This window comes from Curcuma longa, chromosome 4 (genome assembly GCF_044706935.1).
Source record: "Curcuma longa cultivar G26 ecotype Majalengka, Jawa Barat chromosome 4, ITB_CL_G26_1.1, whole genome shotgun sequence".
NCBI lineage: Eukaryota > Viridiplantae > Streptophyta > Magnoliopsida > Zingiberales > Zingiberaceae > Curcuma > Curcuma longa.
This window is the reverse complement of record NC_133864.1, coordinates 8,469,658-8,487,323: the sequence shown is the minus strand read 5'-3', so window position 1 is coordinate 8,487,323 and position 17,666 is coordinate 8,469,658. Positions and strand designations below refer to the sequence as shown.

Below are 17,666 nucleotides of genomic sequence, written 5' to 3'. Positions count from 1 at the left end.
GTATTTTGAATTCATCTGAAATTTAAAGATATGAATTTAAAAAAATACTAAAAGTTATTTTATCCAGTACTTCCATCTGTCGCAATCATAAATTTAAACACAACAAATTATTAAATTCATTTTGGAAATCGATCATAGTTCACAATTTAAAAACGCTTATGTTCCACTTTTTAGAGCATCCGCAACGTGCTGTTAATCGCGCATTAACAGCGGATGTGGAGGAGCGAGGAAAGGACGTGGAGGAGCGAAGGAGGAGTGCGATATTTAACGCGTTTAGAGTTCTGAACGCGTTAATCAGTGACAGTGGTGGGCCATACATTTTTTTTTAATTTTTTTTCATAATCAGGTGTTGGTAGTCGATCAGGTGATCGATCACCATGTGTGGTAGTTGATCACCTGATCAACTACCACGTGGCAGTGGAGCCCATGACGTTATAACGTCACGTACGTTGCGGATGCTCTTATAGGTACACCTTAACACTGATTAAGAAATAGTTAGGAAGATAATTAAATTAAAATTTACAATTAAATATAAAAATTCTTATAAAGAAATATATTATATAAAAACTTTTTGCATAGCTACAAACGTAGCCTGTACAGAGCATATCTACCTGGTGCAAAAACTCACAGCGAGTTCTGGTGCATTGATTTTGTTGCAACATAACGTGAGAAAATGAAAATGAAATAAAAATAAAAGAGATAGGCAGCATATTAAAATCTACATTTTTACGGAAAAAAATTTAGAAAACTACATGTCAAATGGAACATATGTAGCATTCATGAGATTGAGAGTTATGTGAAATTCAAAACTATACGAGTTCGTATATCCCAACAACAGAGAACTATACATCTTCCAAGAAGGTCGACAAAGCTTGACAAGCTAAGGTATGTCTGAGTCCGCAGAGTATCCATCTTCTTCATCAACTGAGCTACACCTAAATTTGGAAGAACAAGTTACACAGAAGGATAATTTTTAATCAGAAAATTCAAAATCCAAATAAAAAAGAATAACTGCATTTAGCAATGAGGTAATCAATCTCCACAATAATGATTAATTTTCCTTGGGAAAGGAACGAGAGTGGATAATTAATGAAACCTTTGACACAAGAATCAAGTAAATCTCTAATGATCTTCCAACCCAATATTGCATGAAAAAGAAGAAATAGTTGTGGAATCCCTTTGGTTAAAGAATAATCATTCTTCTATCTCTAAGACTTTCCAGCACACTACAAAGTCATGCAAAAAATTACATTCTAAATGACAATTCCCATTGAATTGCGATTCCAAAGAATAACTATTATATTACAGGAATAGTTATTATTTTCACATTTTCTCTATTCAACCTATTAAAAAAATAGCATTTCTACAAGCCAAACATAACAATTCAAATAAAGTATCTAATTTCATTCCAAAGTAAAAAATATTCAGCTATTCCATTTCTTGCCAATTATTCTTTTAATCAAATGCACCAACAAGGAAGGAGGAAAAGTTGGAATTTTTAAAAACTAGGATTTTAAAAGTTGGCAGTAGATTATCACACACCAAGACATAAACCCTATTTTATAAGGATGGAAAACTACAAAGGTTCAAAATATGAAAAAGAATTGGCAAAAACATAAAACATATTCAAAAAAGAACAGTTCAATAAAAAAATTTTACAACAATTTTAAAGAAGATTAAAAGAAATAAAAAAAAATTGTCAACCGCAAAGATCGGCTCAACAATGATTGCCCATGCATAGTCGTGTGCTCCTTGCCACACGCCTTGGCCAACTCAACTCAACATGCATGTGTGCCCAAGCCAAGCCACACCCATGCAAGCCTACATCTATGTACCACATGTAAAAGGGACTTCTAAATAGTTCATTGTAAATCGTTTATTTTCTTTATTTCTGTAAAATATGAAATCCAAAAAACTGAAAACTCCTTTAAAATCCAACACAAGAATCAACTTACCAGCTCTCATTTAGCTCTCATTTGACTGATACATGCATTGAGCTTTCCACTGTGAACCTGATAAAGGCAATTCACTTGTTACATCAGCTTTGCAAATGTAGTCATCCATTATGACAAGTTCTTCACTAGGACTTGTTTCTGCCTTGGGTTTCCCTTCTATAGAGGATTCACAATCTGCCCAAGTTTCGGACTCAGTATTGCTTATTGCTAGCTGGTTGCGCTTTGATCGGGCCCTTCTGTTATGGAACCAGTTACAGACATTTGTTTCAGATACCCGACCATGCTTTGATAGTTCAAGAGAAATCGCTTTTATCTTCTGCTTGCTTGGAGTCTCATTCCCTCGACTGAAAATATTTTCAAGTATCTGTAGCTGGTTGGTTGTGGGAGACCAACGCTGCCTTGGACTAATTCTGTATCCTGATCCTGCAATGGATAATAAAGTAAATGGAATTGCACAAGGAGCTTCTCAGAGTTATACCTTATAGTATTATCCACTCCAACAAAAGACAATAAGATTGCATGCCGTATTTGTTTGAATTGACATAGGAATATTGAAATCACCTGTCTAGATTTTGTTTTTGTTCCAAGTTCTGAGCCACAATCACGTACGACCAAAATAACAGAAAAAAAATAGGATCAAAGAACAATGTGATATGACGTTGATCACATTTATGAGACTTTTTTTCATACCATAAGAGCCTGTGGCATTTAAGTATAACTTTACTCACGTCAGTTTTGTCTTTATAGGTCAAACCCTATGTCTATTACCTTAAACAGCATCATCTCATTACTCGCCTCACAGGAATGACCCAAAGGGACTCAACCTCAACAACTAGATAAGTTTTTTGGCAAGGCAATAGGCTCAACAACTAGATAAGAAATTTAAGTCCATATGTTTTATTCAGATTTGTATACCAACTTTTATGGTAAAAAGATTATGGTAAAATTTAATTTCAGGATGAAAATGAAAATGATTATCCCCACTAATCTCAATCTGGGAAAAGTTCATATGATTTTGTTAGAAATTTTACTATCAATTGTATGACATGCTTACACAAGATACAATATGATCATATTAATGAATGTTACATATAGTTTTAGCATGATATTAATATATCTATATATATGTGTCTATGAATTAATTATGCAGACTCTTAAAATGTTTTATGTGTATTCATGATGATCATCTAATATACCATTCAGGAAATTGCAAAGATTCTATAGAGTTTCCTTTGCCCCACAACTACATGCTATAGTTGTAAAGAATCTAGTTTGATTTATATGGAATTTATTTATCTACAGTACCATGAGATTCAGACTTAGAATTTATTTGTAAAGGATCAGCTCTAAACCCCTATCTTTTTACACTAATCATGGACGAACTTACTGGACATATTCAAGACAAGTACTATGGTGCATGTTGTTTGCAGATGATATTGACACGAGAAGGAATAAATGTTAAACTAGAATCTTGACGAAAAACACTAGAAGTGAAAGATTTTAGACTTAGTAGAGTAAACATAAAATATATGAAATTTAAGTTTAATAATATTAGATGTAATGAGACAATTGTTAAGATAGGAGATAACGAGTTGTCTAGAATTGAGATATTTAATTATTTAAGATCATTTTTGCATAACGATGGAGGGATTGAGAAACATGTCTTACATATAACACAAGCAGGATGGTTAAAATGGAGGAGAACGTCAAGTGTTTTATGTGATCATAAAGTGCCTCTAGAATTTAAAGATAAGTTCTACAAAACAATGATTAGACCTGCAAGTCGAATCTTGTTTTCAATTTGTTCTTGGTGGAGCCTCTATTTAAACAAGAGGTAACCACCCTTTTTATCCAAAAAAAAATCAGTTTTCTCACTATTCACTGCATGTGCAGACTCCAAGCTGATTGTATCATGGGTAGAAATCCGGACCATCCTGTGTGAAAGGCCAGAACCTTAACTTAGGATAGAGACATTTTGCCTCCATATTGTATTTATTTTAGTTCTTCTTTTTATTTCTTATCTAATCTTGCTCTTATTTATTTTATTGTATGATGTTTATTTCTTTAGAATTGAATTTTTTTGTTTGATTTATTGCATTGGTTCTATCATGATGCACATACTAAAATAGGTTAACAATACGAGACAGAGTAAATGCACTGCTCTTGCATACAATGGAACTTTGAAACTGAACTAATAGCATCAGCTTAGAGTTCCAAAGTAGCCTTTTAACATCCTGGTTGTTAGAAAAAGTAACAAGGCATCTTTGCATATGACTAACAAGGAGTTATTGCCACAGATAGATGCATAACAAATGAAGCCTACTTTGCATGGAAATCAAAATGATGATAATACAATCATGTCTATGTTGAAATTAGCAGATTCTCAAAGCTAAAAAAAGTGAAGAAATGTGGGTGCTAGACTAGCTCCTTGTCTTATTGCAAAACCTTAAATTGAAATTGAGAAGCTTTATTTGAATATTCCAAGCCTAGTTTTCTACGAGCTATTACATCCCAAGAATTTATTCAAGCAGCATCTCCCTAAAATTTCTCATCAAATCCTTCATATGCATTAGCAGCAAATGAAACCAATTTTTTAATGCAGTTTATATTAAGTTGTTCACAGTTGATAGGAGAACTGTATCATGTCATAGAATCTTGTTCAGAAGGTAGTTAGGCCATCCATGCAATTACATGTTTTTCAACAACACTGTAAATACAGAAAAAATACATGTACGTTATCATGCTTGCAAGTTGGAGAGCTTTGTTTTGCCTACTAGAAAAGTTAATGCCTCTCTCGCACAAGCATTAGTTGTCTAAAGGATTGTGGAGAGACCAGAAAAGATAACCTAACGATTATCGATAGACCAGAGCAGATAAGGAAACAGTAATCCGTTTAGGCCCCAGAGTAAGTTAAGAATGAAAATCTTGAGAAAAATGAAACTAGACTAAATTAAATAAATCAAACTCCTATTACCCAAAGCATTCAAATCTCCACCCAAGAAACTGAAAGGAAAGCAATCAACAAATCGTAAAACCAAGACAAGGGTTCAGCTAAGATGCTTCTCCTTCACTTCCAACTACAAAACCCATCATTTCCTACCAATGTAAATATTATTAGGCAAAGACGCACCTGCGAGGGCATTCTGGCCAGCGGAGAATGCCCTATGCATCTCTGCGAGCTGCTCGCAGATGGTGGCGTATGCAGCGATCTGACGGCGGAGAACCTCCACCTGCTCGTCGGTCATCACCCTCACGCACCCAAAAGCTTCCTTATCTCCTTCGAAGGTTCCGGAGGCGGCCTTTTCTCGCTCCATTCTTTGGCTCTCTCGCGAATCAGAAACCTAACCTTTCGCCGTCCGATCGCATCCGTAGCAGCGAGACCGGAGAGCACGAAAACACGAACAAAATCACGAAAATACGAAAGCGAGCGCAGACTCGTATCTATTGTCGTCGACGGCGACACTTCGTGTACCACGTGCCTTTTGCAAACTTGGTCAACTTCACCCTAAAAATAAACCGACAATGTGATTGAAGATCCAGTGGGGCCCAACACATTAGCACCCTGGCAGGCAGCAGCGTAAACAAGGGAGAGGAAACGACTGGTTGGTAAAATATGAAGTCTAATTTTAACCAATGGACCGATTGGGCCAGTACCAGCCGACCCAAGCCCAGTCGAGTTGATACGTTAATCCTGCCACGCCGAGTCGGCTCACCACTGAGTCCAACTCGTCCTCGTCGCTCCCCTTCTCGAACAAGATGAAGCCAGCGTGGTGCACGACTCACTCCAGAAGAGAAAGAACAAAGGAGCATGAAAGGTAGAACAGTAGAGCTCTCTCCAAATAAAATGTTTAAAAGACCCGAGCAAAACAAGCCGAGTACACAATGCCCTGAATCGTTACTTTTTAAAAAATAAAAAACCGGGCATTTGATGGACTCGAGTAGTTGGGATTTTCATATTCGGTAAACTTGGTCATTGAATAACACAATTACTTTATCCAACTAAAGGTGAGAAAGTTCCAAGTGATTTCCAACTGATCCCAGCGATCGATCAGAAGGCAAGGCAAATCTGGGTCTAAGGGACAAAATTTAGTGAAAATAAATCTGAGAGTTCAGTGTTAGTTTCTGCAAACAATAATCAACAAGTCCATTTCCATAATGTTTGATAGGCACTGAAAAATAATACTTAATCAACATTCTTGATATCACTAGTGAACGAGGGACAACTTTTTGCAAAAACTAGTGACTTTCTCGACTTGTATGTGCACACATACTGTTGTTAAATTTCAACAAAAAAGGCCGTGTAGTAATGTATTATTCTTACATCCAAACTCTAAAGCACAAAATACAATTGAGGTAGAAGCTGTCGTGCAGTTAGGTTACTAAGAACAGAGACATCAATAAGAGATGACAAACCAAAGGTCACAAGATCCATAACAACCTTTAACACAGAATATGAATGAAAAAATTACATTAATTCTGCTACGAAAGATGAGTAGTACACAGGTTAAGCTATCAAGTCTTATCCACACATGAAAGGACTAGACATTGAACTTAAATCTTCTAGCTAACATATATCATGCATTATCAAGGTGGAAATCAAGAAAATATTTTGTTCTAATGATTATGGCCCGTCAGGCTTATATCCCCAACCATATATTATAGTATTCACTCCATCAACATCTTTGGGGTCGATGATTTGCCCATGAATATGAATGGATGATATCAGTAAACCCCAACAAGGAGGATGAGTGCAAGCTAAATGCAATCACTGACCTTCAGAGGGAAACATATTGTTGCACCCTTGCAGCCATACTTGTAACCTGGGCATGAACCAGGGTAGCACGAACCTTAGCTGCTGTTGCTCGGTGAAAAAATTGCTCTCTTGACAATGTCCTCACAGTCCTCAGATATGAATCGAAAGCTATCGTCCCTTCCTGAACAGCCTTGTCCAGAGCATAGATTGTATCCTCGATTGCCATGTCAGCCGCAGTGCACTCCGTGATTTGCCTCGACAGGCCATCAACAGGCTCAAAGGCATCATCCACATCCACCCCGTCATGGCAACTCCGACATAGCTCCTCATTCTCTCTGACCCACCCCTCGAGCAAGTCCGAGTTCATGAGAACGAACTGCAGCTGTTGCTCCAAGCCCTCCTTCTCCTCGATCATTTCGCGGAGCCCATGGGCGAGCTCCTTCTGCCGTCGCCGCAGCTCAGCCTGTGTGGAGAAGAGGCCCTCCATCTCGGCCTCTCGAGAGTGGTGCAGGGCGGCCATGTCAGCATGGACGGACCCCAGGATCTTGGTGATAGCATTACGGCGGTAGACCTCAGAGGGGTCATCGGTGGGGCGAGCTGACGAGTGGGCCTGCGATGAAGGGAGCGGAGGGAATCGCGCAGGCCCACCACCGCTGCTATGTGGGGATGAGAAGGAAGGAGAGGGCGAAGGGGCAGGAGGAGAGGGCGTATGACTGGGACGAGCGTACAAAGGGGGATCGATGCCGAAGGGGTAGGAGAGGGATCGGACCAGATCGACGAGGTTGGAGGCAGGGAAGACCCAAGAGCGGAGGTAGGGGACGGTGTCCTCGCGGACAAGGCCGGAAGGGTCGACGAGAGAGTGCCCGGGCTTGACGACCATGTCGCGCGTGGGGGTGAGGTAGACGGCAGGGGGCCGGCGCGGGTAGGACTCGAGGAGCCAGATGGCGATGGGAAGGTGGTACACGGCACCGCGGAAGGAGATGGGCATCGTGCCCTCGGCCTGGAGGAGGTGGGCGGAGCGGCCGTCGTTGTGGGTGAACGAGGCGGAGCGCGGGCGGAGGGAAGGGAAGGCCTCCATCAGGGCCACCAGGTGCTGGCGGATGTGCCCCTTCACGTCCTCCGCGTAGGGCAACGCCGACGGCCCACGTTGCGACAGAGAATTTGTGAGGAACTGCTGCACTTGCTGGGCGACAGACTCCGAAACCGGCGGAGGAGGAGCCATCGCCGCCGCGCCGATGGATTTGAAGAGGCGCGAACGCCTTCCTTGATCGGTCGTCTTGTCCTTGGAGAGGAAGAGTTTGATCGAGATCGGGGAGCTTGCTCGATCGGCGAGCGACCAGTCTCACGTACCTTCGCTTTCTAGCGACGTCTCTTCCTGTTATCGGATCGAATTGGAGCGGTAGGGGTAAACCCGAATCCAATTCGCGGATTTTTTTTAGTTAAATTGGACGAAACAAATTAAACTTCGTTAATACATAATTATTTAACAAACTTATCAACATTCCCATTTTAAACTAACTAATATTCGATTGACAAAATTAAACTGAATTATTTTTAAGAAATTTACTTAAAGTTAATATTAAGAATATTTTAATTTATATTCTATAGTGTAACAATTATTTCTTGTAACTCCAATCTCATTTGTAATTTGTATCTAAAAAGTATTTTCCCCCAACACTCATTGGGATGTTTGATAAACTCCATCGATAGGGTCAATTCAATATTACCTCGGTTTGGAAGATCTGCCATGGAAGTGCACAATGTTGACGGTCATAAATTTGCAGCAACTTCATAAGTCCTCCCCCGGTGGTAACTCGGCAAGCTTAGGAGAAGCACCGAGCACTCTTTCCATGTCGAAGCGAACTTCAATGTTGCGAATGCTGTAGCCTACTACCATCAGCCAGTAAAGCAGATTGGCAAGTTGGGGAGCACTTGTTTCGGTCACTGAAGTCTGGAAAAGGCAAGCATAGCATTTGCTTTCGTTATGGCAATGAAAAAAATTGCACAGACAATACACACAGTTTGAAGAAATAAGCTTTGAACTTGCTGATGTGATTGGTGCACTGTAAACTTATGTTTCATAATAACTCTGGGACTAACAAATTCAATTTCGCCGTCCCGGATATAGACAGATATGCACATTCTCAACTTCTTAAACAAGTGATATGAACCACGGGAAATATGTGAGAAAAAAATTGTAAATGCAAAGGCACTTATGAAACTACTAGAGTGAAGTGATAGAATACATTGCCTCCAACAAGAAGAGCCTTATTTCAAAAGGAAGGATATCTCTGAAAGAGAATATATAAGAAAGAAAAATAAAAGGCAGAATTTAATACCATGCATCAGCTATAAATTTTATAAGGTTGCAAGGAAGAAGATTTTCAAAATATAAACAATTGTTGTTAATTTCTCAACCCCACATTAGATCTTCACGTATGCTAGAAGCAGTTTGATCAATCAAAGATATAATGCCGTTTAGAGAATTTCAAGAATGAAGTTGATTACATGATGGTAGTAAAAATAGCATAAGCAAAAAATATCAAGAAATCAGAAACGCAAACCTTCATTTGTGCAGGATCAGAAACAGCCAGAAGGCGCTTTATAAAGGTATTCATAGCAAATACAACATCTTCTCCTGCACTGCTTGTCAGTTCCTGCAGAAAAAAAAAATATCATACAATTAGGCATCTTGCAAACATGTCAAGGATTAGACTAGAGAAAACCTCAGTTTCTATTATACCCGATGAAAACAAAATGTCAACTAGTAATGATTAAATAATCTATGGATCAATATCATCATACAAATTAACTCATGGATTTATTTGAAAGACAATCATGTAAACTGGCACAATAACAGACCAATGGGAGCTATAGGTGGTCTCTATGCTCTCTCCCTAAAAATTTATGAGTTCATGATTTTTCTGCCGTAATAATTAAATAGCTCTAATATAAAATTCTCCTAATCAATGTAAACTGATTAATCTTCAAGGTAGAGCTAGTTGAACATAGTTTCTTCAGACCTGCAGAAATGCCTCCAGCCAAGCTGCAATTATATTTTCAGTTAAATCAGCATGAAGTGGATGATAAAAATGCATTTTCATTTATTTAGTTTATTTTCATTTTTTCTGCAAACCAAAATGTGTGGATAGTACTTTAGCTGCTTTGATGAAGAAATTGATGCACCTCACTAGTCTATCCTACAAATAATTTATGATGAAGTATAAAACATTAAATAAAAATGCCATGTTGATTCCCTTCATCAAAATGAAAGGATAATATAAATTTAAACTAAAAAATGAGAAAACACTAAAATATTAAAGAAATTTCAGAAATATGAGACTGTAAACTTCATAAATTATATACATTCTTATTTTAAAGTATTAGGACTCTATAAATTAGAAAGTTATAATAGGATGGCCTTAGCTGACATATGGGGTTATACTTGTCATCCATCATCCTATCTTTTCTTCCATGGTCAAACATTAGAAAATGATTTTCAGCAAATTTTCACATAGACAACCAATCAGCAGCATTTAAGCTACTTTTCTTCAATAATGTTTTCCACTACATTTACCCCATAAGTATCCTACATGAAGCAAATGGAGCCTAATCACGGTCTCTGTACAAGAAATTTGCTAACTTCTGACATGGAAATGTTAATTGTAAATCAAGCACACTCCAGTAAAAAATAGCAGTCACCTATTTTTGGATTCACAATAGCTATCCAAACCCATCCATGAGTTCATACAGCCATTAGAATCACTCAATGTAGGCAATGTTCTGTGGGACATGGGCTTCTGGTGTCAATAATCTCAATAATCATTGCTGTTAATAATGTCAACTATCATTGTTAGCAATTAGTTCATTTTAATTCATGTAATGTCTCAAACAAAAAACAACAAATAATTATTTGGAGTAAGGCTATATGAATTCCTTTGTATCAGTAGTATCATAACTTGAGTTATACCAAAGCCATCTGAGTTTTCTTCATTTTATTAAATCTTCAAGTATCTACTTCTAAGTTCTATCCCTTCTCGCCATACTTCCAGTACATAACAAAAACAGTAATATATCAGTTATCATTCAGATTTCAAATTTGCGAAACAAAACTTCCACATTAGTGTGCTCACGATTATTCCTCACCACTTCACCCCCTTGATATCCATCTAATCTAATTGATATTATAGTATAGAATTACTTTTGTATAAACCCCACAGGCAGCTTCAGTTGTGTGACGTTCTTTTCATTTTTTTAGGCAAGCACCACCTAATCTACCAATGCCATGAAGCTGAGCCAAAACAATATAGCTTGGACATTTAGCCACGAAAGTAAAGTACTTAAAGATTGAAGCACATGTTCATGTCAGTCCAAGGAAATTTCCACCTCTTGCAAGGAACCTAAATGCATTAACCATCTAATCTAAGAGGTTTGTGACAATTATAGATGGTTGATTTATATATATTCCAGAAGGAATCATGACAAAACTAATTGTTAAACCTTTTTAAACAATTTGATGAGATTCAAATATTACATTTTAATGTATTTCATAAAGAAGAATGCTACTGAATAATGTTGACTATCATGTTAATTGATCAAGATGGTAACTACCGCAAAGTGGTTCAACAAGGTGGTTCCTGGCAGTAATACAAAACTTCTGCAAGATGAATTTTAGAAAATTGTTGAAAGTCTTGTGGGATCACTGTAATTGCAAAAATGAAATATAATTACTTTATAGCTGAGAAACAAATCGGTGTCAGTTGTACTAAAACTCATGTTGGATTGTGTTTAACAAGAGAACCAGTGTGCACACATCCAAAGTGTTACTTGACCAGTGTTTAACAAGAAGGAAAGGACGCACAAATCCAAACTGGTAGGATCTCTATTTAGATATATAGAATAGAAGAACAAGGAGAACAAAAATCAGAAGAGATGCAATGCAACATTCATTATGATAAATAGAAGACCTCAAGTTGCAGAATTTATTAGGATAGTAGAAGACCTCAAATTATAAGCGACAATGTCTCAATGGCATCCATCAAGAATGTCTTGAACATGAAACAGTCATGCCTGATTTTGAGCAACAATGCACCACACATCTAAGAGGAATATTTGTCAATAAATGTCCAAGAAAAGACATGGTACATGTTGAAGGTAAATAGGAAGCAAGAATTTTGCAGTATCGTCCATTGGATAAAAGCACTGTAGACCATTAAAAGGTAGATAAACGGATGCAAAAGTAAAAAACTTTCACTACAATCAAGATAAATTTTGCAATAAGTGCAGAACCAAAAGCATCTTATAGTACATATTTTGAAATATGCAACAATGCAAAATCTCAAGCCAGATAAACAGAACATTTGAAAAGTAGTCATCACCTTTATATTTTGAGGTTCTAGATTTCTTAAGTATTCCATAAGTTCATTGTGTCCATTTAAAGACTTCCTTGCAACTTGCCGGTTCAATTCTTCAATTTCTGCTTCAAGATATTCTATGTATTGTACTGCATCTATTTTTTCAGGACCAGTTACATTGTTCCATCTAATAACTTCTCCAGTCACCTTTTTCTGGGTGCCAGGTGCATGATCTGAATCGTTCTGCTCCATCTTAAGAGGCAAATTATACAACACATCAGTCAAAAGTTTTTCTGAGGAAAGTTGTGAGACAGGGAAACAGATGAAACAAAGAGTTAGTCTAATAATAAACCAACAGAAATGTTAAACACTTCATAAACATGCTTGGGTAGAGCCTAACTCAAGCTTAAACATGTAACGTATCAAGCTCAAGTTTAAGCCTGAGAAAGATAAAGGTAGATTCAGCTCAGCTCATTGCAGCTCTGTGTGAGAAAAAGACAAGTGTAATGTCATCAAGAGACGATTGATGACTATGTTTCTAGTTAATTGAATTGACAAAAAATTTGATAGTCAAAACTGGTTAGCAGAATGATGAAAACCAGAAATTTTACTAATCACAGCACCATCCCCAATATTGTATTCCTTTATCCTGAGTTTGGTTGTTTCCAATCGACAAAAAATCCTTCAATATTCTTCTTATCTAATTCTAATTATATTCCTAGAGAAGGATAAGCCTTTCAAAATTTTCAGAGTTTCTAGACCTGTAAAATAGTTGATTTAGACTGGTGAAAAAGTAGGAACAAAGCATCATATCATTCAGTAACTCAAAACATAGTCTGTAAACTGAGTCTAAAAAGTAAAATGCACCCCTCAGACAAAGGAGATATTGTAAGAAATAACAAGCTATCAATGCTAAAGAAGACTTGCATTTTTCTCTTCTGGATCAGGAAGAGCAATCTGTTCTAAGCTTTGCTGCAATTCCAGACGGTATTGTGCATTCCTAAACATGTAACCAGTCATCATAACACTATACATAAGTTGTGCCAGGTTTTCTGCTACCTGTAACCAAAACAAAGTGCAAACAAAACTCAGCAAATAATCACTTTGATCACTTCACAAAACTATCCCGATTATGGTTACACTACATTAGCCATGTTTTAATATTTAAATAAGAAAGAGAAAAGAAATTTTAATCAAAGAATCAAGTAACAACAGCACAAAATTACAAGTTATGGAGATGCCACAAACACCTTGTTATGTATACCTTTTTCAAAGAGGAGCTGAAAAGAAAATTTTGAAAAGTTGCAATATGGTACCGTAGTAAAAGTTACTGCAAAAAATTGAGGCGGAAGTGTTCCTATAATGTTTGTCACAGTTTGACGCATGGCATCAACAACCTTCAAGAGTAAAAAGAACTAGTAATGAGTATAAAATAAGGCTCCAAAGACACACGCGCTAACCAAATAGTGAATAGTTAACAAATGAGTCTGATAGCTTCATAAGGTATATAAACAAAAGAAAAGAATAATTGAAAAATAATGGATAATCCATTACCTGTTGTGGTGCCCTTTTCATGAACAATTCCATAAACTCAGGCTTTACATTTCTTACATATTCCAAAAGAATGTCCCTCCGACTTTTTGGCTAAGAATATTCAAAAACAAACAGAATTAATCAAATTCAAATTAAGCATGCATGTATTACAGCCGTTATTCACTTTCCAATACCCAAATCATCCACTATCAAATCACAAACCACATAGCTAACAGCATGGTGTCAACATATACATTGTTTTAAGAAGCAAAAGTATTGGATAAACATAAGAAATTAGAGGAATCATGCAAGCTACACCTTCAAAGATAAAAATAACTCTAGCTATAAGGTTTGCTAATTGTTGCCGGACATGAAATCAATACAACTTGATAACACAAGACAGCAGATGTGAATTTTAACACCAAAAATTTGGTTGCTCAAAAGAAAATGCAGTGGATAGAGAACCTAGGCAGCCATGTTCCTGCCCATGGAATAGCTTGCATTTCCAAATAAACCAATCATGTAGTTGATGGGCAAACAGTTGCTTAGTGAAATTAAGCCAAGTAGCAGAAAAAATCCACACATATTAAGAAAAACATAAGGTACACTGAAATGCAAACAAATAAGCAATTCAAAAATCAGAGGTTATAAAATTTAAATTGGCAAAGAAACATACGATAAAGCAACGTTGAAAGATCAAAAACAAGAAAAGTCAATGCACTGAGAATGACCATCTTATAACTTCCAAAAGATCAAGGTGAACCTGAAGTGCTTTAGTATAGATCTATCATAAGAATGTGAAATTATTTGATGATTCACACCCAACATTCTAAGGGAATTAGTACAGAGAGACATGAGATACTCTTCCCTCATGACACTGGACAGTAATAGATAGTAGGCTGAATTGCCACATTATTTTTTTTGTCAAGGTCTAACATAATCCTCCATCATTTACAGCTAAACTGGGAACCATTCTAAGTGGTGTTGAATAAATTTTGATTAATGGTGCAACAAACAAAAACAGCTTCATATAATCTAGCAATAGCAACACAGTGGCAAAATTCATTATCTTGAAAATCTTCCCTCTTCTCTTCTTAGACATTCCTTGTTTGACTAGAGTTTGCTACTGGGTATAGCTCCACCTATTCTCCACCGTGGATTTCCTACTATCAATGGCTTTTCTTTCACACACAAACAGCATAATGTTCTTTCATCACTGTGCTAAATTATGTAGATCTGGATAACTCAATATGGGGTTGGACCCTGAGTCAATTCTCTCAGAGATCATCTATGGTCTAGCAAATAAATGAAATGTAGTTGGATCTACCAAATTCTCAGTGATAAAAGTTGAGATGCAATACAAAATGACAATAGTCCTAGTCGAACCCCTAAATCCCACAATGTCCAGGTGCGGCAAATAACAAAGTCATGAATGCAAGGGCTTGAATATACATTCTAGATTAAGCTGAGTATGAACTAATAATCATGCCCACTTACAGCAAGAATGATGAAGAAATTATTCCCGAACAAATTGCTCTGTGTGGATAGAAAGGAAATAATTGTTTCTTTCTTCATCTCATCAGTTTCTATTTTGATAAATGATAAATGATTGTTTTTATCCCATTTTTCTAACAAAAAATCATTGGAAAAACACTTTCCAAAAAACAATAAGATTTAAGAAAAATCTTCAGGGAAGCAAAACACCAAAAATGCGTTTTTTTTTAATAACCAATATCTTCAATTGTCGTATTCAGCAACAGCATGAATGGCTCCGAAACAGACAAAAACGCATACATAATCTACCTAGACAAAATCCCTACTTCCGCTTCTTACGAGACAACACTACAGCGAAGGCAACAACGATCCCAACCATCAATAGAAGCCAAGATAGAAGAAACTTCGAGTCAAGGTCTTGCGAAGGAAACGAACGAAAACTACAAAACGACCTCGACACTTCCAATTCGTATCAGGAGTAGCAAAAACACAACCAAGGGCAAAAGAATACCAGATTGCCATTCTGGGGCTTCGAGTCCCCACTGGAAGCAACAGTGCCGGAATCCTTGGCCAGCACGAGCCTCATACGGCAGGATTTCCTTCTCTGCACCGGAAACGCGAGCGGCAGTGGCGGGAGAGAGGGAGGGGAAGGAGACGAAAAGATAAGAGGCGAACGGGAGCAGGAAGGAGAGGAGGCGACGACATGGTGTGAGGAAAGGAGGAAAGACATGAGCGCTCCGGCCGCTCCCTCCCGGAAGGCGCTCGCTCTTTTGCCTCAAACGGTGCCCGGCGGCCGTTGCTCAAGTCTTGTCCTCGAGGCGAGACCAGCCGGCTAGCGAAGGCTCCACACTCTCCGCTTGCATTAGAGCAGACGCACGCCGTTGGATCATGGATTTGACGGCAGGGATTGAGCCATCAGTTCATTGAGGCTTTTCCGTGGCAGTTACAGTTTAATTTTAATAGCTGTAATAATTTAGTTGTACATGGCTAATAATAAATTAAAATATTCCTTGTACGATAAGACATACATTAAAATAAAAAATAAATACGTTTTAATAAATTGTGAATATTCTTATTTATTAATTTAAATAAATTTTAATTATAATTTAAATAAAAAATATGTTAAAATTAAAAAATAATATTAAATTCATGTATTAAATAAAAGCTTAAATAATTGTTAGTGATAAAAATTTGATCTCGACTTAATTTTGATAAGATTTTTAATAAATATATTTGATTAGTAAATAAATAAGTTTGAATATGCTATGTCAATTGCACTGGCTTGTTTACACTCCTATCTATCTTTATTATCATGCCGATACTCTCTTCGAGTATTTTGATCTGAATATATTAGAGTGAGCTTATTAATCAAGAGTTTTTAATTATTATAGTAAAAATGAAATTCATAATTTTAGCGATCATAGATCTCTACCCTTATTTATAAAAGATAAATAAAAAAATTATAATTGTCTATTATAATAAGAGGGAGCTCGTTGAACTCAACAAATATTAGTTTTTTTTTTTTTGCATAATTTAGAAGAAACAACTTTGATCAAAATTGTATCGCTTTCGAGCAACTTTGATCAATATGCTCTGTTTATTCAAAACTTAGCTTTGAACATACTTTGAGTATTAAATTATGATCGAAATGATTTATCTCAAGTGATAAATATGGAGATGTGTTGTCTAAGATTTCATATTTAAATTCTCTTAGCAACATATACCTGTTGACTGAGGTGTTATTTCGATAATAGACTTTTATCAACATAGTGATCCCTATGCTACCAAAAAATCTCTTAAGGAGTTTTCTGATTATAGAGCCGTTTCGACGGTGGGATCGATCACTATAAAAAATTTATCGAAAACAATTTTGCTCTCAGGGCATAGCTAGTTACGATGGAGCAGATTTGCAGAAGAGGGCAAGAGTTCAAATCTCGACAAAAAACTAAGACAATATCCTCCTCCGTTGTGATCAACTGCAGTTTCTCGATTTACCTCCTCACATGTGATCGTGGAGCCGACCGTGGGAAGCGTTAGGGTGACGAATTTCATATTTTGCAAAAGAGTATTAAATTATGACCTTTGAGATATGATTGAGTTGATTACTATGAAGTAGATTTATTATATGGATAAGGATCAAATTTCAACGAAATCGAGATAATACATTCTTTGTAGTGATCAATTGTAATTTTTTGATTACTTCATTATAGATAATTGTGAGATGGATTATGTGAAGATTATTATAGATAATTATGAGATGGATTATGTGAAGATTGTTGGAGTAAATTTTGAATTTTATTTTTTATTGTAAAGTATTCTTTCAATAAATTTTTTCAATAGGATATTTCATATATTCATGGTGCTAGACTTATTCATGATATTGAATCACACTCCTATGTACTTTTTGAATTTATCTTGGCCGTAGATAAGAAAATTTTATAAGATTTAATCGATCAATTAGTTGGTTCAAACTTCAAAGTTGAATAACTGGGTTAAAAAAAAATGAAAGGGCTGTTTTTTTACGCCCTTTGATTTTCTGCCGGCGGACGTTGTTAAAAATAATTAATTAAATAAACG

The 17,666-nt window shown here is 36.6% G+C and overlaps 3 protein-coding genes across 3 annotated transcripts; all 3 read right to left on the bottom strand.

Annotated features, from left to right (window-relative positions):
• Window positions 1-1,965: 1,965 nt before the first annotated feature.
• On the bottom strand, window positions 1,966-5,269 carry LOC141827030 (WUSCHEL-related homeobox 8-like). Its single transcript, XM_074714314.1, has 2 exons — window positions 5,086-5,269; window positions 1,966-2,378 (listed from the first exon to the last, which is right to left on the bottom strand). The coding sequence occupies exons 1-2, from the start codon at window positions 5,267-5,269 to the stop codon at window positions 1,966-1,968; spliced, it is 597 nt and encodes a 198-aa protein (XP_074570415.1).
• Window positions 2,295-8,012, bottom strand: LOC141827398 (protein ELC-like). The gene is made up of 2 exons (XM_074714625.1): window positions 6,729-8,012; window positions 2,295-2,378 (listed from the first exon to the last, which is right to left on the bottom strand). Exon 1 carries the CDS (start codon window positions 7,928-7,930, stop codon window positions 6,731-6,733), a length of 1,200 nt encoding a protein of 399 aa, XP_074570726.1. The 5' UTR covers window positions 7,931-8,012; the 3' UTR covers window positions 2,295-2,378; window positions 6,729-6,730.
• A 283-nt stretch (window positions 8,013-8,295) lies between these two features.
• LOC141828251 (uncharacterized) lies at window positions 8,296-15,873 on the bottom strand. The gene is made up of 7 exons (XM_074715649.1): window positions 15,601-15,873; window positions 13,617-13,706; window positions 13,379-13,459; window positions 12,990-13,121; window positions 12,087-12,314; window positions 9,273-9,365; window positions 8,296-8,659 (listed from the first exon to the last, which is right to left on the bottom strand). The coding sequence occupies exons 1-7, from the start codon at window positions 15,817-15,819 to the stop codon at window positions 8,498-8,500; spliced, it is 1,005 nt and encodes a 334-aa protein (XP_074571750.1). The 5' UTR covers window positions 15,820-15,873; the 3' UTR covers window positions 8,296-8,497.
• Window positions 15,874-17,666: the final 1,793 nt, after the last annotated feature.

Bases quoted from the DNA above. Each gene is read 5' to 3' on its own strand.
- LOC141827030 (XM_074714314.1), bottom strand. From the start codon at position 5,269: ATGGAGCGAGAAAAGGCCGCCTCCGGAACCTTCGAAGGAGATAAGGAA. The intron at 2,379-5,085 runs GTGCGTCTTTGC...TATCCATTGCAG, and splicing joins TGGCCAGAATGCCCTCGCAG to GATCAGGATACAGAATTAGT.
- LOC141827398 (XM_074714625.1), bottom strand. From the start codon at position 7,930: ATGGCTCCTCCTCCGCCGGTTTCGGAGTCTGTCGCCCAGCAAGTGCAG.
- LOC141828251 (XM_074715649.1), bottom strand. From the start codon at position 15,819: ATGTCTTTCCTCCTTTCCTCACACCATGTCGTCGCCTCCTCTCCTTCC. The intron at 13,707-15,600 runs GTATTCTTTTGC...GAATATTCTTAG, and splicing joins AGCCCCAGAATGGCAATCTG to CCAAAAAGTCGGAGGGACAT. The intron at 13,122-13,378 runs GTACCATATTGC...TTTTGGTTACAG, and splicing joins TTGCAGTAACTTTTACTACG to GTAGCAGAAAACCTGGCACA.